We start from the raw sequence: 25,391 nt of genomic DNA on the forward strand, positions 1-25,391 counted from the left end.
AGAGATATTTTAGATCTTTTTCCCTGCCAGAGAAATTGTCTAAGCCAGGTATTAATAGATTGATTATCTCTCTCCAACAAAATTAGCGGCACATTCTGTAGAATGTAAAGAAGTTTAGGGAGAAGAATCATTTTAAATAATTCTGATCGGCCCGAGGTAGATAATGGTAGATGCTGCCAATCACTTAATTTCTCCTTGATATTGGTTAGTATAGGAGTTATATTAAATTTATATAGGTTTTTTAAATCAGTTGGTATATGTATGCCCAGATATTTAAAGGATTCAGAGACCACGCTAAATGGGGTATTTGAAATAGAACTGTTATTTCTTCTTAACCAAAAAATTTCAGATTTTGATTTGTTAACTTTGTAACCTGAAAAAGAGCCAAAGTGATCTGTTATTTGAAGGAGCCTTGGTATGTTAAGTTTTGTGTTAGACAGGTAAATTAATAGATCGTCCGCATACAGTCCAATCTTTATCTCAAAATTCCGAATTTTTATACCGTCAAGAGATTCCCTTATCATGATTGCTAAGGGTTCAATCGCTATGTCAAAGAGAAGCGGAGAGAGAGGGCATCCCTGACGTGTTCCTCTGTCTATTCTGATCAGGGGAGAAATTGCATCGTTTACTATCAATTGTGTGTGGGACTGTGTATGTAAATTTACTAAGAAATCAGAAAACTTTCCTTTAATCCTGAATTTTGATAAAGATGATGTTATATGATTAAAAATTACCGAATCGAATGCTTTTTCAGCATCGATTGACAAAATAGCTAAATCTGGGATGCCCACTCTCTCCGCCTCAGAGGAAGGAAGATTCTGGACATAGCCATTGTAACCAGAAGTTCTTTAATTTTTGCCGCCGAGTTCCGTTTATTGAGAAAACCAGCTTGATCTGTATGAATGATTCTCATTAAGATAGATTGCAGCCTATTTGCTAATATAGCGGTCATGATTTTATAGTCGGAATTTAGGAGAGCAATTGGCCTGTATGACTCTTTTTGTGATGGATCTTTCCCTCCTTTTAAGATCAAGGTCATAAATGAAGAAGAAAAGGAGGGGAGGACCGGCCTATTATAAATATATACCTCATTGTAAAGATTATTCAGATAGGGTGTTATTTCAGTTGATAGAATTTTGTAAAATTCATTTGGAAGCCCATCTGGACCTGGTGCTTTGTTCAGGGAAAGATTAGTGATTACTTTCTCTATTTCTTCTTTTAAGATAGGAGAATTGAGAGTTGCTATCTCTTCAGCCGTAGCTGTAGGATAAGTAATTTTGCTCCAGAACTCTGATGCTTGGGCGGTAACGTATCCTCTACATGTGTAAATATGTGTAAATTTCATCTTTGAAAGCCCAAGAAGAGGAGGCAGCCCTAGTGGAATGAGCTGTATTCAGCAGTCTTGTAAGCAAAACAAATCATACTTCTCAACCAGAGGGAAAGAGAAGTAGAAGTAGCCTTCTGACCGTTACGCTTTCCTGAGAAACAAACAAACAGGCCAGAAGACTGGCGAAAATCCTTAGTCGCCTGTAGGTAGAATTTTAGAGCACACACAACATCCAAGTTGTGCAACAGACATTCTTTATGAGAAGAAGGATTGGGACAGAGAGAAGGAACAACAATTCCCTGATTAATATTTCTATCCAAAACCACTTTAGGAAGAAACCCCAATTTAGTACGAAGAACCACCTTATCCGTATGAAAGACAAGGCGAATCACACTGCAAAGCCGAGAGTTCAGAAACTCTGTGAGCAGAAGAGTTAGCAATAAGAAACAAAACCTTCCTAGATAGCAACTTAATATCTATGGAATGCATTGGCTCAAACGGAGCCTACTGCAAAAAATTAAGAACAAGATTAAACGGACATTAAAACCAATTTTTTTCTTTCATGACTCAGATGTAGAATACCATTTTTTATTTTTTTTTAACTTTTTATTTATAGCCAGCAGAGCATACAGAGAAACAAAAAATCACATTTTGTGCCACGCAGGGCTAATAAGAAAGAATACATACATCATGTATTTGAAAGCAAAACAGAAAGGGAAAAAAAAATAAAAAAATAAATAAAAGAAATATTTATCATTGCTACGAACATTTTACTAAGTTAAATTGTGTGTTCTGCTGGGAAGGTTTTTTATTTTTTCCTTTCTCCCCTCCTACAAGGCAATTTTTCACGGGCAAGCTGCCCTTCATGACATCTTGTACAGTCGGGGAAAATATAACATATAAGAACAATAAGACAAACATACACAAACAAAAAACCAAACATCTAACCAAACAGGGGAAAAAAAAAAAAAAAATTTTTAAGGAGCTAATCATCTTGATGGAGGGAAAAAAAAACAAATGAGAGAGGTATTAGGAGCTCACTCCCCTCCCTCCCTAGTTACCAAATACCAAGGAGAACTATCTCTGAGTTTTTAAATGGAAAGATCAGATAATCAATTTCCCTTTCGTGAAATGTTTTTATGAACGCTGCCCATTTGCTAAAAAAGTTTTTTATATCCGTTTCCTTGTCAATGTTTGTATCTTTTTGTTCTAATACGCACTGTTTTTTTAAATAATTCTTGACTTCAGTGATCGTCGGCAGTGTTCTCATTTTCCACTTTTTACAGATCAGGTATCTAGAGGCTAGGATAGAGAGATTTATTAACTTTTCATTATTTTGATAGATATCTTCTCTATTTAAGCATAATATGATTTGGTATAATGATAAAGTAAGTGTTTCAGTTTTTAAAACAGTTTTAAGCCAGTATTCTAGTTTGCTCCAGAAGTTTCTAATTTTGGGACAATGCCAGAACATATGGGTGAGATCAGCTGCCAGATAAGAACATTTAGGGCATTTGTTGAAATGATGGTCATGCACTCTGAAGCCTTTCTCCGGAGTGAAATAGGCCCTGTGAAGAAGTCTAGTATGTGCCTCTCGCCACGTAGCTGACAAAGTGGTCAATGTCACTTTATTAATTGATAACTGAAGAGTTTTAGTATTAATGTTACTCTGAGGTATTAAGGAAGACCATATCGCTGCCATCTTATCTAAAGTAGAAGCGTTCTTTTTACCATTAAATATGTGATAACATGGGGTTACAGACATATAGCCATTTTTATTTAAAATTAGCCAGTTTTCAAGCTTACCTAGCGTCCATTGCCATCCTGCTTCTTTAGTTAAGTCGGCGATAAAGTGTCTTATTTGTAGATACGCGAAGAAGTCTTTATTATCAAGATTAAATTCGCTCTTCAGTTCTTCAAAGGTCTTAACACATTGTCTGTCACTGTTAATCAGACATCTTATCTTGTTAAGACCTTTACTGTGCCAACACTTGAAAACTGTGGAATTTATACCTGCCGGAAATTGTGGATTCCCTATCAGGGGGAGGTAATTTGAAACAGTGTTAGTAATTGCTAGGAACTTAGTTATCTTCCACCAGGCCTTGATAGGATTATATATCGTTTTAAGATTCTTTATCTTTATTGGGAGTTTCTTTGGTAAACAATGCATCATAGATAGTGGGAGATATGGTTCACAGACGTTAGATTCTAATTCATTATTAAGAACATAGTTCTTGGTAAAAATCCAGTCCATTATAATACGGGCTAAGAAGCTAAGGTTGTAGAGTTTAACATCTGGAACTGCTAATCCTCCCTGGTCTTTTGGTGCAGTAAGTTTGGCAAGAGATATTTTAGATCTTTTTCCCTGCCAGAGAAATTGTCTAAGCCAGGTATTAATAGATTGATTATCTCTCTCCAACAAAATTAGCGGCACATTCTGTAGAATGTAAAGAAGTTTAGGGAGAAGAATAATTTTAAATAATTCTGATCGGCCCGAGGTAGATAATGGTAGATGCTGCCAATCTCTTAATTTCTCCTTGATATTGGTTAGTATAGGAGTTATATTAAATTTATATAGGTTTTTTAAATCAGTTGGTATATGTATGCCCAGATATTTAAAGGATTCAGAGACCACGCTAAATGGGGTATTTGAAATAGAACTGTTATTTCTTCTTAACCAAAAAATTTCAGATTTTGATTTGTTAACTTTGTAACCTGAAAAAGAGCCAAAGTGATCTGTTATTTGAAGGAGCCTTGGTATGTTAAGTTTTGTGTTAGACAGATAAATTAATAGATCGTCCGCATACAGTCCAATCTTTATCTCAAAATTCCGAATTTTTATACCGTCAAGAGATTCCCTTATCATGATTGCTAAGGGTTCAATCGCTATGTCAAAGAGAAGCGGAGAGAGAGGGCATCCCTGACGTGTTCCTCTGTCTATTCTGATCAGGGGAGAAATGGCATCGTTTACTATCAATTGTGTGTGGGACTGTGTATGTAAATTTACTAAGAAATCAGAAAACTTTCCTTTAATCCCGAATTTTGATAAAGATGATGTTATATGATTAAAAATTACCGAATCGAATTTTTCAGCATCGATTGACAAAATAGCTAAATCTGGGATGCCCACTCTCTCCGCCTCAGAGGAAGGAAGATTCTGGACATAGACATTGTAACCAGAAGTTCTTTAATTTTTGCCGCCGAGTTTCGTTTATTGAGAAAACCAGCTTGATCTGTATGAATGATTCTCATTAAGATAGATTGCAGCCTATTTGCTAATATAGCGGTCATGATTTTATAGTCGGAATTTAGGAGAGCAATTGGCCTGTATGACTCTTTTTGTGATGGATCTTTCCCTCCTTTTAAGATCAAGGTCGTAAATGAAGAAGAAAAGGAGGGGAGGACCGGCCTATTATAAATATATACCTCATTGTAAAGATTATTCAGATAGGGTGTTATTTCAGTTGATAGAATTTTGTAAAATTAATTTGGAAGCCCATCTGGACCTGGTGCTTTGTTCAGGGAAAGATTAGTGATTACTTTCTCTATTTCTTCTTTTAAGATAGGAGAATTGAGAGTTGCTATCTCTTCAGCCGTAGCTGTAGGATAAGTAATTTTGCTCCAGAACTCTGATGCTTGGGCGGTATCGTATCCTCTACATGTGTAAATATGTGTAAATTTCATCTTTGAAAGCCCAAGAAGAGGAGGCAGCCCTAGTGGAATGAGCTGTATTCAGAAGTCTTGTAAGCAAAACAAATCATACTTCTCAACCAGAGGGAAAGAGAAGTAGAAGTAGCCTTCTGACCGTTACGCTTTCCTGAGAAACAAACAAACAGGCCAGAAGACTGGCGAAAATCCTTAGTCGCCTGTAGGTAGAATTTTAGAGCACACACAACATCCAAGTTGTGCAACAGACATTCTTTATGAGAAGAAGGATTGGGACAGAGAGAAGGAACAACAATTCCCTGATTAATATTTCTATCCAAAACCACTTTAGGAAGAAACCCCAATTTAGTACGAAGAACCACCTTATCCGTATGAAAGACAAGGCGAATCACACTGCAAAGCCGAGAGTTCAGAAACTCTGTGAGCAGAAGAGATAGCAATAAGAAACAAAACCTTCCTAGATAGCAACTTAATATCTATGGAATGCATTGGCTCAAACGGAGCCTACTGCAAAAAATTAAGAACAAGATTAAAGGGACATTAAAACCAATTTTTTTCTTTCATGACTCAGATGTAGAATACCATTTTAAACAACTTTATAATTTACTTCTATTATCTCTTTTGCTTCATTCTCTTGATATTCTTTCCTGAAAAGCATATCTAGATAGGCTCAGTAGCTTCTGATTGGTGGCTGCACTTAGATGCCTCATGTGATTGGCTCATCTATGTGTATTGCTATTTCTTGAACAAAAGATATCTAAAGAATGAAGCAAATTAGATAATAGAAGTAAATAGCAATGTTATTTAAAATTGTATTTTCTATCTGAATCATGAAAAAAAAAATTGTGGTTTAATGTCCCTTTAAGGCTCCAAGGAGGAGCAACAAGTTTAAACACAGGCCTGATTCTGACCAAGGCCTGACAAAAAGATTGAACATCTGGCACATCCACCAGAAGCTTGTGTAACAAAAAAGATAATGCAGAAATCTGACCTTTCAGAGAACTGACTGACAACCCTTTCTCCAGACCTTCCTGGAGAAAAGACAAAATTCTAGGAATCCTGACCTTACTCCAAGAGTAGCCCTTAGATTCACACCAATAAAGGTATTTACGCTATAACCTATGGTAACAGGTTTGTGAGCCTGGATTATGATCTTAATGACTGACTCAGAAAATCCATGCTTAGACAAAACTAAGCATTCAATCTCCAAGCAGTCAGCTTCAGAGAAACGAGATTTGGATGGAGGAATGGACCCTGAGTTATCAGGTCCTTCCTCAGAGGCGACCTCTAAGGCAGCCGAGGGATGAAATATCTGTCTGCTCAGGAAATCCACTCCAGAAATTTGGATGGCAGATAGACAACAATTTTGAGCTTCCACCCACTGAATAATCCATGTCAACTCCTTCATGGCTAAGGAACTCCGAGTTCCTCCCTGGTGGTTGATGAAAGCCACTGAGGTGATGTTGTCTGACTGAAACCTGATAAACCGGGCTAAAGACAATTGAGGCCAAGCCATCAAAGCATTATAAATTGCTCTCAACTCCAAGATGTTTATGGGGAGAGCAGACTCCTCCCGAGTCCATAGTCCCTGCACCTTTAACAAGTCCCAGACTGCTCCCCAGCCTAGTAGGCTGGCGTCTGTGGTCACAATCACCCAGGAAGGTCTCTGGAAGAATGTGCCCTGAGACAGATGGTCCTGAGAAACCCACCACAGGAGAGAGTCTCTTGTTGACTGGTCTAGATCTATCCTCTGAGACAGATCCGAATGGTCTCCATTCCATTGTCTGAGCATGCATAATTGCAGAGCTCTCAAATTGAAGAGAGCAAAGGGAATGATTTCCATGGAAGCGACCATCAGACCAATTACCTGCACACCACCTACCCTCTCACTCTAAACATATAGAAAGTTTTTCACAAGAAATCATTTTTATAAAAAGCACTTAGAACAGTCTCAAATACCAAATGTGTGCTAAATATCTAGAGGAATAAGGATTATAAAAAACTTACCACAAAGGAAACACTGCATCTACAATTGATAGAGGTGTGTATTAATGCTAGTAATCACAATATATCACATATCTAAACCAAATGTATACTCTAGACTAATTATATTTGTAAGATCATTGGTGCTAAAAACTGGGGAGACCCATAAGCAATAATTTCATGTTATATATGATTGGAATCACTGAAAGCTATATATTGTATTTCTGTTAAAATAAGTACTCATGCTGGAGGGCTATATATCTTGCCAATATGAATAAGCATTGTCTCATATTGTTTTAGGTTTTGTTTGCTTGCATATCATATTGTTAACACTTATGGTGAACAACTATCCATATTGCCAATATTATTAAGTACTGTGATTTATTTATATATATGTAAATATATGTATGCAATGTATATGTATACATTGATATCCTGCCAATATCAATAAGCACTGTCTCAAATTGTTTTAGGTTTTGTTTGCTTGCATATAATATTATTAACACTTATGGTGAACAACTATCCATATTGCTAATATTATTAAGTACTGTGATTTATTTATATATATGTATACATTGATGTTATTAGCCTGTTATACACTAATTAATAACAGGCTTAGTAACGCCCATTAGGGGTGTGTCCTGATTAACTATTGGATCAAGTTATGTTTAAATGGATTGTCAGTTTGAAGGGCCACTATGCCTGATGAAACCCATGCTAGTTTGAGAAACGCGTTGCATGATTTTAAATTTTGCTTGCTATTGTTTTAAACTTATCAATATTTGTTTTAATAAACTGAACTTGTTTTATGCAAGCTTTGGTTCATTACCTTCTATAGCAGTTTTACACACTGCTTCTGACTATCCATCAGCACATATTGTGACAAAGATCCCCCTGCACTATCTACTCTGCACCTGGAGAGGTTCAGCTGGTACACCTGAAGATACCAGCCAGCTCCTACTAGTACATACAATTGTGAGTACCCATTTGGCTTTTTTACTTTGATTTCACATATATGGATATACTGATGCACACATGAGGTGCCCCTCTTGTTCTTTATTATTATCTATACAGCTCTGGCTTTGTCTATGAGGAGGCAAGCAGCCTAACTAATTGCTTCATTGTGAGACCATCTGGTTCTACTGAAAGGGTTAGCTGGTACACCCTAAGACTCCTGCCTGCACCTACCAGTACATAAGTGTACTATAGTCGCATGTGAGTACCCACTTGGCTTACTTGATTCACATCACTATATAGCATATTGATATGCACATGAGGCGCCCCTCTTGTTCTCTTTATCGTTTCCCCAATAAGCCTTTTGTCCTCCCGCGGGGAGGGGTCGTTGAGGGGAGGGTACTGTCAGGGTTTTTTCCCTGTTTTGTTTGCCATGTGCTGCTGGCAGCCATTTTACTCACCTCTCTTGCTGACTCTGGTGCATATTGTATGATGCTGCTCATTTCCTGCACTTCCTTTTATGGCCAGACTGGTGTACATCATCCGTGTGAGACAGGATGCAGTCTCAGAATTGTGATGTCATCACTTATTTGTTAAAGGGACTCTATTCAGTATGCTTTGCCCTTGCGTTGTCTCAGACCTGTTTGTGAGAGCTCCTGTGTTTACCTGGCTGTCTGACATCCCTCCTGGTTCCTGATCCTTTGCTTGTTCCTGACTCTGTTGTTCTCCTTGTTCCTGATTCCGGCTCGTCTGACTACTCGCTTTGGCTCCTGACTAGGTTCGTCTGACTATTCGCTTTGGCTCCTGACTCGGCTCATCTGACTACCAGCTCTGGTTTTGATTCCTGGCTTGTTATTTGACCTGTGGACTTATTTTTTGCTATTTATAAAGGTGTGATTATTTTTGTATTTCACGTCTCAGTCTGATTCCTGGAATCCTGACAGCAGCAATGTGTTAGGAAACAAAGCAAGGACTACCTCACAACTCCCTAACTGCTTAAAAGCCACTACTACTCTACTGAAGAGATTGACGTGGACTCAGCTAAACCAAAATCCTTGCTTGCAGGGAAAAGTACCCAAAAAAGGAATTAATTTCTTCAGACACCAAACTTTACCTCCTCCATTGACAGAGGCAAAGAGAATGACTGAGGATTACGGGTAGGGGAGTGACACTTAACAGTTTTGCTGTGGTGCTCTTTGCCTCCTCCTGCTGGCCAGGAGTGATATTACCACTACTAATTGAATGACATAGTGGACTCTCCATATTCGAGGAAAGAAATAATTACCTTAATAAAAAAATTTATAATTTTATTTAACTAAAACAATAACATTTTATGTTTCACTTTTACTTCTACTGCTTGACCCTCCCTCCTCACACTTAGGTCCTTGTGCAGACCTATTCCAAACAATCATCTATTCATTGAGTCTCTTGAAACTTAGTAAGGGGTTGATTCTGTATATGTAGAATTGCAGGGAAACAATAGGATTACAGGGACATTAAAGTCAAAATAAAACCTTCATGATTCAAATAGGACATATAATGTTAAACAATTTCCTAATGTCCTTCTATTATCTAATTTGCTTAGTTCTTTTGGTATCCGTTATGGAAAAGAATACCTAGGTAGGCTCAGGGGGAGCAATGAACTACTGGGAGCTATCTGCTAATTGATGGCTGCACATATATACCTCTTGTCATTGGTTCAACTAATTCCCAGTGTTGCTGCTACCAAGAAAATAAAGCAATTTTGGTAACAGAAGTAAATCTGAAAGTTTTCTTCAGTTTTAAGAACTAAAAAAACAAGAATATGTGATAATTATGGGCAAGATTACAAGTAGTACGTTATGAGTTTTTCCACACGTGATGTGGTCTTTTCGCAGTCATTTTCCATTGTGCAGCTATTACAAGTTTTGAAAAATCGCGATTGCACGCACACATTCGCCTTTTATGCAACAATTCTTTCCGCGCTCAAGAGCTGTAGTTAACAGTTTTGCGCAACATAAAAATTTCACAAAACACTTCAAAAATACATTACAAAGTAAACTAACACTAATACAAATTATTTAAAAAAAATATTGCAAACAAAACTTATAAGGGCTCAAAGATACGAGATCTTGGGTGTTAGAAAAAAAAAGTCAGCCTAAGGGATTTTACATTGATATACAAAAACATGCATAGAGAAACATGGATTTATATGTTTAACAATGGAGATAATGAAAAGATTTTACATTATAATCTTATGCACATTAAAAAATATCTCAGAGATTTTCAAAGCAATATTTGCATATAGATTTTGAGATATATTGAGATATATATATATATATATATATATATATTTATTTCATGTAATTGGCAAGAGTCCATGAGCTAGTGACATATGGGATATACAATCCTACCAGGAGGGGCAAAGTTTCCCAAACCTCAAAATTCCTATAAATACACCCCTCACCACACCCACAATTCAGTTTTTACAAACTTTGCCTCCTATGGAGGTGGTGAAGTAAGTTTGTGCTAAGATTTCTACGTTGACATGCGCTTCTCAGCTTTTGTTGAAGCCTGATTCCTCTCAGAGTACAGCGAATGTCAGAGGGATGTGAAGAGAATATCACCTATTGAATGCAATGATTTTCCTAACGGGGATCTATTTCATAGGTTCTCTGTTATCGGTCGTAGAGATTCATCTCCTACCTACCTTTTCAGATCGACGATATACTCTCAAATACCATTACCTCTACTGATAACCGTTTCAGTACTGGTTTGGCTATCTGATATATGTGGATGGGTGTCTTTTTTGGTAAGTATGTTTTTTATTACTTAAGACACCCCAGCTATGGTCTGGCACTTTATGCATTTATATAAAGTTCTAAATATATGTATTGTACTTATATTTGCCATTAGTCAGGTTCATGTATTTCCTTGTGCCGACTGTCAGTTTCATATTTGGGAAATAAACATATAGAGAAATATTTTTTTCGGGTGCCCAAATGCTAGACTTTATTGCATTATTCTTGGCGCGAGAATTTTTTTAGCGTGAAAAGTACATCCATTGACGCAAATTCGTCATTTCTGGTGTTGTAGTTGACGTGGAAGCCTTACACACGGTTGCGTCGTTAGTGACGCAAGTGTGTCATTTCCGGATATTGTTGGCGCAAAAAAATGTTCTGTTACATTGTGCGTCATACTTGGCGCCAAATTTTCCATTCATTTTATACCCCATTGCTGTTTGCCTCTTGCCTTTCTCTATATCAGAGAGCTATGCTGTTTGCATTTTTTCCCATTCCTGAAACTGTCATATAAGGAAATTGATAATTTTGCTTTATATGTTGTTTTTTCTTTTACATACTGCAAGATGTCTCAATCTGATCCTGTCTCAGAAGTATCTGTTGGAACTTTGCTGCCTGACATTGGTTCTACAAAAGCTAAGTGCATTTGTTGTAAGATTGTAGAAATTATATCTCCGAATGTCATTTGTAATAGTTGTCATGATAAACTTTTACATACAGAGAATGTATCCATCAGTAATAGTACATTGCCAGTTGCAGTTCCTTCAACTTCTAATGTACATAATATACCTATGAATTTTAAAGAATTTGTTTCTGATTCTATTCAGAAGGCTTTGTCTGCATTTCCGCCTTCTAATAAACGTAAAAGGTCTTTTAAAACTTCTCATAAAGTTGATGAAATTTCAAATGAACGACAACATAATGATTTATCCTCCTCTGATGAGGATCTATCTGATTCAGAAGATCCCTCCTCAGATATTGACACCGACAAATCTACTTATTTGTTTAAAATAGAGTATATTCTTTCTTTGTTAAAAGAAGTGTTAAATACTTTGGATATTGAGGAAGCTAGTCCTCTTGACATTAAGACTAGTAAACGTTTAAATGCTGTTTTTAAACCTCCTGTGGTTACTCCAGAGGTTTTTCGTATTCCTGATGCTATTTCTGATATGATTTCTAAGGAATGGAATAAGCCAGGTACTCCTTTTATTCCTTCTTCAAGGTTTACAAAATTGTATCCTTTACCAGCAATTTCTATAGAGTTTTGGGAAAAGATCCCCAAAGTTGATGGGGCTATTTCGACTCTTGCTAAACGTACCACTATTCCTTTGGAAGATAGTACTTCTTTTAAAGATCCTTTAGATAGGAAACTTGAATCCTATCTAAGGAAAGCCTATTTTTATTCAGGTCATCTTCTCAGGCCTGCAATTTCTTTGTCTGATGTTGCGGCTGCATCAACTTTTTGGTTGGAGAATTTAGTGCAACAAGAATTGGATTCTGACATAGCTAGCATTGCTCGCTTGCTGCAACATGTTAATCAATTTATTTGTGATGCCATTTTTTATATTATCAAAATTGATGTTAGATCCATGTCTTTAACTATTTTAGCTAGAAGAGCTTTATGGCTTAAATCTTGTAATGCTGATATGACATCTAAATCTAGATTATTATCTCTTTCTTTCCAAGGTAATAATGTATTTGGTTCTCAGTTGGATTCTATTATTTCAACTGTTATTGGAGGAAAGGGTTTTTTTCTGCCTCAGGATAAGAAACTTAAGGGTAAATCTAAGGCTTCTAACCGTTTTCGTTCCTTTCGTCAAAATAAGGAACAAAAATCTAATCCTTCCCCCAAGGAATCCATTTCCAATTGGAAGCCTTCCTCAAATTGGAATAAATCCAAGCCTTTTAAAAAACCAAAGTCAGCCCCTAAGTCTGCATGAAGGTGCGGCCCTCATTCCAGCTCAGCTGGTAGGGGGCAGATTAAGGTTGTTCAAGGATTTTTGGATAAATTCTGTCCAAAATCAATGGATTCAGAGCATTGTCTCTCAAGGGTATCGAATAGGATTCAGAGTAAGACCTCCTGTGAGAAGATTTTTTCTCTCACGTATCCCAGCAAATCCAGTAAAAGCTTAGGCTTTCCTGAAGTGTGTTTCAGACCTGGAGTCTTCAGGGGTAATCATGCCGCTTCCTTTTCAGGAACAAGGTCTGGGGTTTTATTCAAATCTATTCATTGTCCCAAAGAAAGAAAATTCATTCAGACCAGTTCTGGATCTTAAAATTTTGAATCGTTATGTAAGAGTACCAACTTTCAAGATGGTGACTATAAGGACTATTCTGCCTTTTGTTCAGAAATGACATTATATGTCTACAATAGACTTGAATGAAGCATACCTTTATATTCTGATTCATCCAGAACATTATCAGTTCCTGAGATTCTCTTTTCTAGACAAGCATTACCAATTTGTTGCTCTTCCATTTGGCCTAGCAACAGCTCCAAGAATCTTTTCAAAGGTTCTAGGTGCCCTACTCTCTGTAATCAGAAAGCAGGGTATTGCAGTGTTTCCTTATTTGGACGATATCTTGGTACTAGTTCAGTCTTTACGTTCTGCAGAATCTCACACAAATCAACTAGTGTTGTTTCTTCAAAAACATGGTTGGAGGATCAATTTACCAAAAAGTTTCTTGATTCCTCAGACAAGGGTCACCTTTTTAGATTTCCATATAGATTCAGTGTCCATGACTCTGTCTCTAACAGACAAGAGACGTTTGAAATTGGTTGCAGCCTGTCAGCACCTTCAGTCTCAGTCATTAACTTCAGTGGCTATGTGCATGGAAGTTTTAGGCCTCATGACTGCAGCATCGGACACGTTTCCTTTTGTTCGTTTTCACATGAGACCTCTACAGCTTTGTATGCTGAATCAATGGTGCAGGGATTATACAAAGATATCACAGTTAATATCCAATGTTCGACACTCTCTGACGTGGTGGTTAAATCACCAGCGTTTAGTTCAAGGGGCTTCCTTTGTTCGGCCAACCTGGACTGTGATCACTACAGATGCAAGTCTTTCAGGTTGGGGAGCTGTTTGGGGGTCTCTGACAGCACAAGGGGATTGGAAATCTCAAGAGGAGAGATTACCAATCAATATTTTAGAACTCCGTGCAATTCTCAGAGCTCTTCAGTTTTGGCCTCTGTTGAAGAGAGAACCATTCATTTGCTTTCAGACAGACAATATCACAACTGTGGCATATGTCAATCATCAGGGTGGGACTCAGTCTCCAAGCTATGAAAGAAGTATCTTGGATACTTGCTTGGGCGGAATCCAGCTCCTGTCTAATCTCTGTGGTGCATATCCCAGGTGTAGACAATTGGGAGGCGGATTATCTCAGCCGTCAGACTTTACATCCAGGGGAGTGGTCTCTCCATCCAGATGTGTTTTCTCAGATTGTTCAGATATGGGGTCTTCCAGAGATAGATCTCATGGCCTCTCATCTAAACAAGAAACTTCCCAGATACCTGTCCAGGTCCAGGGATGTTCAGGTGGAAGCAGTGGATGCGCTGACACTTCCTTGGTGTCATCATCCTGCTTACATCTTCCCGCCTCTAGTTCTTCTTCCAAAAGTGATATCCAAATCATGGAACAATCGTTTGTGTTGCTGGTGGCTCCAGCATGGCCACACAGGTTTTGGTACGCGGATCTTGTTCGGATGTCCAGTTTCCAACCTTGGCCACTTCCGTTAAGGCCGGACCTACTGTCTCAAGGTCCGTTTTTCCATCAGGATCTCAAATCATTAAATTTGAAGGTATGGAAATTGAACGCTTAGTACTAAGTCATAGAGGATTCTCTGACTCAGTGATTACTACTATGTTACAAGCTTGTAAATCTGTCTCTAGAAAGATTTACTATCGAGTTTGGAAGACCTACATTTCATGGTGTTCTTCTCATAAATTTTCTTGGCATTCTTTTAGAATTCCTAGAATTTTACAGTTTCTTCAGGATGGTTTGGATAAGGGTTTGTCTGCAAGTTCCTTAAGGAAATCTCTACTCTTTCTGTTTTATTTCACAGAAAGATTGCTAAACTTCCTGATATTCACTGTTTTGTACAGATTTAGCTCGTATTAAGCCCGTCATTAAATCAATTTCTCCTCCTTGGAGTCTTAATTTGGTTTTGAAGGCTTTACAGGCTCCTCCTTTTGAGCCTATGCATTCTTTGGACATTAAACTACTTTCTTGGAAAGTGTTGTTCCTTTTGGCCATCTCTTCTGCTAGAAGAGTTTCTGAGCTATCTGCTCTTTCTTGTGAATCTCCTTTTCTGATTTTTCATCAGGATAAGGCAGTTTTGCGGACTTCATTTAAATTTTTTAAGTTGTGAATTCTAACAACATTAGTAGAGAAATTGTTGTCCCTTCCTTGTGTCCTAATCCTAAGAATTCTTTGGAAAGATCCTTACATTCTTTGGATGTGGTGAGAGCTTTGAAATATTATGTTGAAGCTACTAAAGATTTCAGGAAGACTTCTAGTCTATTTGTTATATTTTCTGGTCCTAGGAAAGGTCAGAAGGCCTCTGCTATTTCCTTGGCTTCTTGGTTAAAGCTTTTGATTCATCAAGCTTATTTGGAGTTGGGTCAGGCCCCGCCTCAGAGAATTACAGCTCATTCTACTAGATCAGTCTCAACTTCGTGGGCTTTTAAGAATGAAGCTTCAGTTGATCAGATTTGCAAAGCAGCAACTTGGTTCTCTTTGCATACATTTACTAAATTCTACCATTTTGATGTATTTGCTTCTTCAGAAGCAGTTTTTGGTAGAAAAGTTCTTCAGGCTGGTGTTTCAGTTTGATTCTTCTGCTGATGTTTTAAGTTTTTCTTTTCATTATGAGAATAACTTATATTTTGGGTTGTGGATTATTTTTTTCAGCGAGAAATGGCTGTTGTTTATTTTTATTCCTCACTCTCTAGTGACTCTTGAGTGGAGTTCCACATCTTGGGTATTGATATCCCATAAGTCACTAGCTCATGGACTCTTGCCAATTACATGAAAGAAAACATAATTTATGTAAGAATTTACCTGATAAATTCATTTCTTTCACATTGGCAAGAGTCCATGAAGCCCACCCTTTTTATGGTGGTTATGATTTTTTTGTATAAAGCACAATTATTTCCAAATTCCCTTGTTGATGCTTTTTACTCCTTTCTTTATCACCCCACTTCTTGGTTATTCGTTAAACTGAATTGTGAGTGTGGTGAGGGGTGTATTTATAGGCATTTTGAGTTGGGAAACTTTGCCCCTCCTGGTAGGATTGTATATCCCATACGTCACTAGCTCATGGACTCTCGCCAATATGAAAGAATTGAATTTATCAGGTAAATTCTTACATAAATGATGTTATATTCATATACATATCTCACTATAAATAGATATATCAGTTAAAAAATCATCACATCTATAGAGAAATATTTATTTAGAGATAAATAGAACATATTCCATTACGAAAACATTTTCGCAATATGAAATATTTGCATTTTCATGTACACTTTTCAAGGAGAATATGTCATTGGCTTTGCGCAACATATTAGGTGGTTTGTGTGTTTTTCTATATGTCTTCTCTAGTGACTTCTATTGGGAATACGTGAAAGCGCAGGCGATTTAGATGTTTAGATTACAAGGCTTAACACGTGCTCAAAAAAAATTATTTATCAACTTGTAATAGCTGCGCAACCCTAAATGCGAAAAATCCATAACGCGTGCTGTGTTTTCGCAAATGTTTTGCCACACCACTTGTAATCTTTCCCTTTATCTTTTAGATAGAAAAAAAATACCCCAAATAATTATAGCATTATTAAAGGTTAACAGCTTGAAACGTCACCATATTGGCTTTGATATTTATGTTCCAATAAAGACAAGTTGACATAAATTGTGCTGTTGGAAAAAGTATATTAAAAATAATCTTAGAAAAACCTGTGTGAGAGCATAACATTGTGAATGAATTAATAGAATTAATTTACCAAAATAAATATATGTATATATGTGATTATATGTGTATATATGTCTGTATACACATATACAAATGCATAAATACAAATGTATAGACAAATACATATATAAATACATAAATACATTGGGCCAGAATACCAGTGGCGTGCTAATTGTTGTGCACAAGCAAAATCGGGTTTAAGAGGCTGTTTGCGAGCTTCGTTCACTTGAGTGCAATTGAATTTAGCGAATGCCGGGATAGTGTGATCTCTAAACTTTGGTTACGCTCGAATAAAAAATTGCATAAAACAGATCAAAATTATATTTAAAAAGGACAGTTACACTCACAATAACATTCTAACAAGCAAAATTGGTTTTATCGTGGCTGTTTGCGTGCATCTGCAATAGCACGCTTACAAAAAGTTGAAAGTAAGCTCAAAATAACACTATCTAATAAAAATTATTTTAAAAAATTGCATTAAAAAGTTCTAAGGGCTCAGATATATGAGATATGAGATACATGTATGTATGTGTGTATTCATGTATTTATATGTGTATACAGTATATGCATAAATGTAGCCAAGTAGCTGAAAACATGAAAAATCCTACTTATGCAATATTCATATTTAATAAAGTGTTTAACTATATCTATTTCCCATTCCAATGTTTTCCACATAGGGCAATATGTTCTAAGTATTAATAAATAGATATTCATACATATACATATCTGTTTATATCTATACCTATATATAAATATCTAGATATATAGGTAGAGATATATATTTTACCAAAAAAAAATCAGATATAAATAGAAATATGTATTTATGAATAAATAGAACATATTATTCTATGTGAAGAATGTTGGAACGTGAAATATCAATATTTCATACCATTAGTGTGCCACTTGTAATCTAACCCTTATTGTTTACCTCATTGTATCACATTAACCCCTTAATGACCAAGGACGTACCAGGTACGTCCTGCAAAAATTGTCAGTTAGTGACAATGGACGTATCTGGTACGTCCTCGGTCTAACTGAGCGCTGGAAGCCATTGTGAACACTTCCAGCAGCTTGCAGAGTATTACAGTGATTTTGCAATACCCTTTTTTTAGGCATCCGATGCAGAGAGAGACACTCTGTGGCCCTCTCTGCATCGGCCAGCAATGGTGCCGATCGTTGGTGGTGTGGGAAGGATACAAGGGAGGCGGGTGGGCAGTCCATCGCTGGATAAGATTATCAGAGTTCCGGTAGCGCCCGGCAGTGTGCGGGTGCCCGTGAGGACCCGGGAGCGTGCGCCTGCTACACAAATGCACAGAATCTCTGTCAAGGAGGAATAGGAAGAGGGAGGGAGAGGGAGGGGGGGGAATAAGTGTTGGGGAAAGGGATCTGGGAAGGGGAGGGGGTTGGGTATTGGGAGGAGGGCAGCTACACTACAGAAAATTGGTTTGTTTGGGGTTTTTTTATATTTTTTTTAGCAAACTGGGTACTGGCAGACAGTACCCAATATGACCACAAATAAGTAGGGGGGGGATTAGGGAGCTGTTTGGGGGGGGGGGGATCAGGGAGGTTGGGGGCTAAGGGGGACCCTACACTGCAGAATATACATAAAAAAAAAAATATATATATATATATATATATATATATATATATATATATATATATATATATATATATATATATATATATATATAAGCCCCTTTTTTTACTTTCTGCCAGTACTTAAAGGGACACTCAATCAAAATTAAACTTTCATTATTCAGACAGAGCATGCAATTTTAAACAACTTTCCAATTTACTTCCATTAACAAAATGTGCACAGTCTTTTTATATTTAAACTTTTTGAGTCACCAGCTCCTACTGAGCATGTGCAAGAATAAGTGTGTATGCATTTGTGAATGGCTGATGGCTGTCACATGGTACGTGTATGCATTTGTGAATGGCTGATGGCTGTCACATGGTACAGGGGGAGTGGAAAAAGACATAACTTTTAAAATTGTCAGAAAAAAAATCTACTACTCATTTGAAGTTCAGACTAAGTGCTATTGCATTGTCTTGTTATCTTGCATTTGTTGGTTATGCTGACTGGTCCTTTAAGATAGCAGTGACAATTGTGAGGCAGGGGAGGGAAGAGAGCTGTTTGTGGGGGGTCAGGGAGGGATCATGGGGTGGGATGTGTCAGGTGTGAGGCTGCTCTCTACACTAAAGCTAAAATTAACCCTACAAGCTACCTAATTAACCCCTTCACTGCTAGGCATAATACAAATGTGTTGTGCAGCGGCATTTAGCGGCCTTCTAATTACCAAAAAGCAATGCCAAAATCATATATGTCTGCTATTTCTGAACAAAGGGGATCCCAGAGAGGCATTTACAACCATTTGTGCCATAATTGCACTAACTGTTTGTTAATAATTTTAGTGAGAAACCTAAAATTGTGAAAAAGTTAACATTTCTTTTTATTTGATAGGATTTGGCGGTGAAATGGTGGCATTAAATATACCAAAATGGGCCTAGATCAATACTTTGGGTTGTCTACTACACTACAGCTAAAATTATCCCTACAAGCTCACTGCAAGCTACCTAATTAACCCCATTCACTGCTGGGAATAATACACACGTGGTGCCAGGCGGAATTTAGCGGTCTTCTAATTACCAAAAAGCTATGCCAAAGCCATATATGTCTGCTATTTCTGAGCAAAGGGGATCCCAGAAAAGCATTTACAACCATTTGTGCCATAATTGCACAAGCTGTTTGTAATTAAATTTCAGTGAGAAACCTAAAGTTTGTGAAAAAGTTTGTGAAAAGGTGAACATTTTTTTTATTTGATTGCATTTGATGGTGAAATTGTGGCATGAAATTAATTAAAATGGGCCTAGATCAATACTTTGGGTTGTCTACTATAACATGTGAAGGGTTATTCAGGGATTCCTGACAGATATCCGTGTTACAATGTAACTATAGCTAATTTTGTAAAAAAAAATGGTTTGGAAATAGCAAAGTGCTACTTGTACTTATTGCGATATAACTTGCAAAAAAAGCAAAGAACATGTAAACATTGGGTATTTCTAAACTCAGGACAAAATTTAGAAACTATGTAGCATTGGTGTTTTTTGGTGGTTGTAGATGTGTAACAGATTTTGGGGGTCAAAGTTAGAAAAAATATGTTTTTTCCATTTTTTCATCATATTTTATACATTTTTTTTATAGTAAATTATAAGATATGATCAAAATAATGGTATGTTTAGAAAGTCCATTTAATGGAGAGAAAAATGTTATATAATATGTGTGGGTACAGTAAGAGGAAAATTACAGCTAAACACAAACACCGCAGAAATGTAAAAATAGCCCTGGTCCTTAAGGGTAAGAAAATTGAAAAATGGTCTGGTCCTTAAGGGGTTAAGATTTGAGTGAAATATACCAAAGTTAATTTTCTGAAAATCAGTATATATCTAAGAGACCTGAAAAATATGATATGAAACCTGGACATTCTTTAAAGGGACACTCAGGTTTTATTATATTTTCATGATTCAGATACAGCATGTAATTTTAAACAACTTTCCAATTTACTTCCATTAAAAAAAATGTGCACAGTCTTTAATATTTACACTTTTTTGAGTCACCAACTCCTACTGAGCACGTGCTAGAACTCAGACTATACGTATATGCATTTGTGATTGGCTGATTGCTATCACATGGTACAGGGGGAGTGGAAATATACATAACTTTGAAATGTGTTAAAAAAGAATCTACTACTCATTTGAAATTCAGAGTAAATGCTATTGTATTGTCTTGTTTTCTTGCATCTGTTGATTATGCAAATCTGCTGTGTTTACTGGTCCTTTAAATGAGGATTTAAGAAATTTCTATTGTTAATGATCAACTGATCTATTAAATTATTATGGACATAGTATATAATAAAAAGCTTTTGCACACCAACATAAGGTTAGATACAATACAAAACAATATTTTTCAGTGGTTAACAATACTGTAATAATATCTTACCAGGTAAACCATGGTCACGACCTCGTTGCAGATTTAGAGATGCCAAATCCATTGAGCCATTGATCGACAACACCAAAAGTTTTTCAGTCAGCTCTTCATTTACCATATCACTATGAGTTTGCAGTTTTGCAGATCTCCCAAGAAGTCCTCTAAACAATAGATCCAAGCCACCTGTAAAATATTGTCTCATTAATTAAATATGTATTCCCATATATTTATATATATATATATATATATATATATATATATATATATATATATATATATATATATATATATATATATATATATATATATATATATAAAAATACTGCATATATATATATATATATATATATATATATATACTGTATATATCTATCTATATATATACATACATATAAATATATTCTGTATTTATATATATATATATATATATATATATATATGTTATAGCCAAGATGTGCACTCTTGTCACAGTAAATTTGATCTTTAAATACCCAGTGAGTGCAAGTCTTTATTGCTGTTACTATATATATATATATATATATACACACACACACATATATATATATATATATATATATATATATATATATATATATATATATATATATATATATATATATATATATATATATATACAGGGAGTGCAGAATTATTAGGCAAATTAGTATTTTGACCACATCATCCTCTTTATGCATGTTGTCTTACTCCAAGCTGTATAGGCTCGAAAGCCTACTACCAATTAAGCATATTAGGTGATGTGCATCTCTGTAATGAGAAGGGGTGTGGTCTAATGACATCAACACCCTATATCAGGTGTGCATAATTATTAGGCAACTTTCTTTCCTTGGGCAAAATGGGTCAAAAGAAGGACTTGACAGGCTCAAAAAAGTAAAAAATAGTGAGATATCTTGCAGAGGGATGCAGCACTCCTAAAATTGCAAAGCTTCTGAAGCGTGATCATCGAACAATCAAGCGTTTCATTCAAAATAGTCAACAGGGTCGCAAGAAGCGTGTGGAAAAACCAAGGCGCAAAATAACTGCCCATGAACTGAGAAAAGTCAAGCGTGCAGCTGCCAAGATGCCACTTGCCACCAGTTTGGCCATATTTCAGAGCTGCAACATCACTGGAGTGCCCAAAAGCACAAGGTGTGCAATACTCAGAGACATGGCGAAGGTAAGAAAGGCTGAAAGACGACCACCACTGAACAAGACACACAAGCTGAAACGTCAAGACTGGGCCAAGAAATATCTCAAGACTGATTTTTCTAAGGTTTTATGGACTGATGAAATGAGAGTGAGTCTTGATGGGCCAGATGGATGGGCCCGTGGCTGGATTGGTAAAGGGCAGAGAGCTCCAGTCCGACTCAGATGCCAGCAAGGTGGAGGTGGAGTACTGGTTTGGGCTGGTATCATCAAAGATGAGCTTGTGGGGCCTTTTCGGGTTGAGGATGGAGTCAAGCTCAACTCCCAGTCCTACTGCCAGTTTCTGGAAGACACCTTCTTCAAGCAGTGGTACAGGAAGAAGTCTGCATCCTTCAAGAAAAACATGATTTTCATGCAGGACAATGCTCCATCACACGCGTCCAAGTACTCCACAGCGTGGCTGGCAAGAAAGGGTATAAAAGAAGAAAATCTAATGACATGGCCTCCTTGTTCACCTGATCTGAACCCTATTGAGAACCTGTGGTCCATCATCAAATGTGAGATTTACAAGGAGGGAAAACAGTACACCTCTCTGAACAGTGTCTGGGAGGTTGTGGTTGCTGCTGCACGCAATGTTGATGGTGAACAGATCAAAACACTGACAGAATCCATGGATGGCAGGCTTTTGAGTGTCCTTGCAAAGAAAGGTGGCTATATTGGTCACTGATTTGTTTTTGTTTTGTTTTTGAATGTCAGAAATGTATATTTGTGAATGTTGAGATGTTATATTGGTTTCACTGGTAAAAATAAATAATTGAAATGGGTATATATTTGTTTTTTGTTAAGTTGCCTTATAATTATGCACAGTAATAGTCACCTGCACACACAGATATCCCCCTAAAATAGCTAAAACTAAAAACAAACTAAAAACTACTTCCAAAAATATTCAGCTTTGATATTAATGAGTTTTTTGGGTTCATTGAGAACATGGTTGTTGTTCAATAATAAAATTAATCCTCAAAAATACAACTTGCCTAATAATTCTGCACTCCCTGTATATATATATATATATATATATATATATATATATATATATATATATATATAACTCTAATTCTAGTTTTATTAAACAAACAAAAAAACGCATAATTAACGGCAGCAATTTTTAAAAATGTTTATCCACCTTTTTATATAAGTTAAAAAATAATCTCATATCTATTAAGAACAACTTGCATTTACAAAATAATGATTCCTTCATAGAATGATATTTGGAAACCACAATGAATGGCCAACTTTTAAATAAATATGGTATTTTAGTTGTTGGTATTAATTATGTTTTATGTATTAGGAAATAGATATTCCTATACATATCTGTATATATCTGTACCTAAACATAATCATGTATGTATGCATACATATATAAACAGTCAGTTTTGGCCTATACTTGGATATTAGCTTATATTGCCTGACCAGTTGTGAAAATTCAGATATAGTATTATTGTTTTTATTTGTATAGCCTGCACATAGATCGATGTATAGTCTATTTGTTGACAGCAGGTTGCTATGATACGGACGCCGGCTGATTACGTGCGTTCCGTGCCGTGCGCCTTCTGTTGTGCAAAACGGGGGTAATAACGTCACGGTAAAGGATTACAGATACCCTTGGTTAAACCCGGTGAGTGCCTTCCTTATTAATATTTATTGGATCTTGTGCACCCCGGTACTAAATGGTAACCGTGAGTGCTAGGCCATACAAGATATATATATATAGATATAGATATAGATATATATATATATATATATATATATATATATATATATATATATATATATATATATATATATAAATTTAGGTATAAATACTGTATATATTTGTGCAAAAATCCATTAGATATAAGAATAAATAGTAGACATGTGCAATGCTAAAACATTTGTTTTGTTTCGTTTTCATTAGTTAAGTAAATAATTTTGTTAAGGAAAATTAGTTTAGTTCAGTTTAAAAAAAAATTTGTTTCGGCAAAATAGTTATGTTAAGATCCGTTCGTTTTTTCGGATCAATTCTTTATTCATATGCATTATTCTATTCCGAAGTTTAGAATAGAATAACGCATATGAATAAAGAATGGATCCGAAAAACAAAAGGATCCAAAAATAAACATTTAACTAAACATAACTAATTTGCCAGAACAAAATTATCTAAAACCGCCGTGCGACCCACATCGCCGACACTAAATAAAGCTATTAACCCTTAAACTGCCGTCCCCCACATCGCCAACATTACCTAAACCAATTAACCCCTAAACCTCAGTTCCCCGACATCGCCAACACTAACTAAGTAACTAAATAAAGCTATTAACCCCTAAACCAGAGTTCCCCAACATAGCCAGCACTAACTAAACTTATTAACCCCTAAATCCCTGTTTCCAAACATCGCAGACACTAACTAAACCTATTAACCCCTAAACCGCAGTTCCCAGACATCGCCGACACTAACTGAAACACTAAATAAACCTATTAACCCCTAAACCACCATTCCCAAACATCGCCAACACTAAAGCTATTAACCCCTAAACCGCCTTTCCCAAACATTTCCGACACTAACTAAAACACTAAATAAAACTATTAAACCCTAAACCGCCATTTCCAAACATCGCCAACACTAACTAAACCTAATAAACCGCCGGTCACCACATCACAACACCCTAAATTAAACTATATTAACTCTAAGAATATATGGATGTAGCCTGAGCGCCTCAACTAGAAGTTGGCTAGGATGTGAATAGGTAGTACACGTGTATTTATTAATGAGAATAAATGTTGACAGTTAAAACAATTAAAACAATAATTAAAACAAAAGTTTAAAACAAGAAATAATATGCAATATGCAAAGGTACCTATGTTGAATATTCAAATAGTACATTAACATGGATCCATGTTTATCAACACACAAAAAGACTGGTAAGATGTGACAGTAGACAATCTTGATAATAATATGCAAATAAAAGCTATATATATATATATGGAAAAAGTACCACTAAAGAAAGTACCACTAAAGCAGTGCTACACCAGCTTGGTACACAAATGGGGCACTAAGCACCCAGCGAGGTCTTGGCCGTGGTATAGTGAGAAGTCACAAATTGTTCCTATCAGTTGAGTGTAATTTGTAATCCCAGGTTCAGTGAGAATATGATGTAGAATTTCCAAGCGTATACTTAGGTAGAGTCCAATATATTTATGTTATAGATGATCCCTCATTAGTGATGGTGTAGGAGAAAAAAGGGGATGTGACTGAAAGCTCAAAAATAGTGAAAAATAGTGAAAAAAGGATAATCCTTCAACAAAGGATTAAAATACAACAATGTAAAAATGTGAATTATTTTTTAGCAGAAATTGCCAAAAGATGCCATTGATGAAAAAAGATGAAAAAATGTGTTGACGTTAGGATAAATACATTCATAGAAGCAATATAAGTCTAAGTGATGAAAGTTAATGAATAAAAAATTATTCTCAAGGTTCAGTTGGGTGTTGTGAGATTAGTGCAGCTGGGTGCTGCAGGGTTAGTGCTGCGACCACAGGTGGA

At 36.2% G+C, this 25,391-nt stretch overlaps 1 protein-coding gene across 1 annotated transcript in view; it reads right to left on the minus strand.

The window, feature by feature from the left end:
• TPO (thyroid peroxidase) overlaps positions 1 to 25,391 on the minus strand; it is a 290,022-nt gene that overhangs the window by 140,422 nt on the left and 124,209 nt on the right. The window contains exon 8 of the mRNA XM_053711339.1: positions 20,681 to 20,851. Coding sequence (XP_053567314.1) covers positions 20,681 to 20,851 — 171 coding nt within the window. The remainder of the gene's footprint in view (positions 1 to 20,680; positions 20,852 to 25,391) is intronic.

This window comes from Bombina bombina, chromosome 4, assembly GCF_027579735.1.
Source record: "Bombina bombina isolate aBomBom1 chromosome 4, aBomBom1.pri, whole genome shotgun sequence".
In the NCBI taxonomy this organism is placed as follows: Eukaryota; Metazoa; Chordata; class Amphibia; order Anura; family Bombinatoridae; genus Bombina; species Bombina bombina.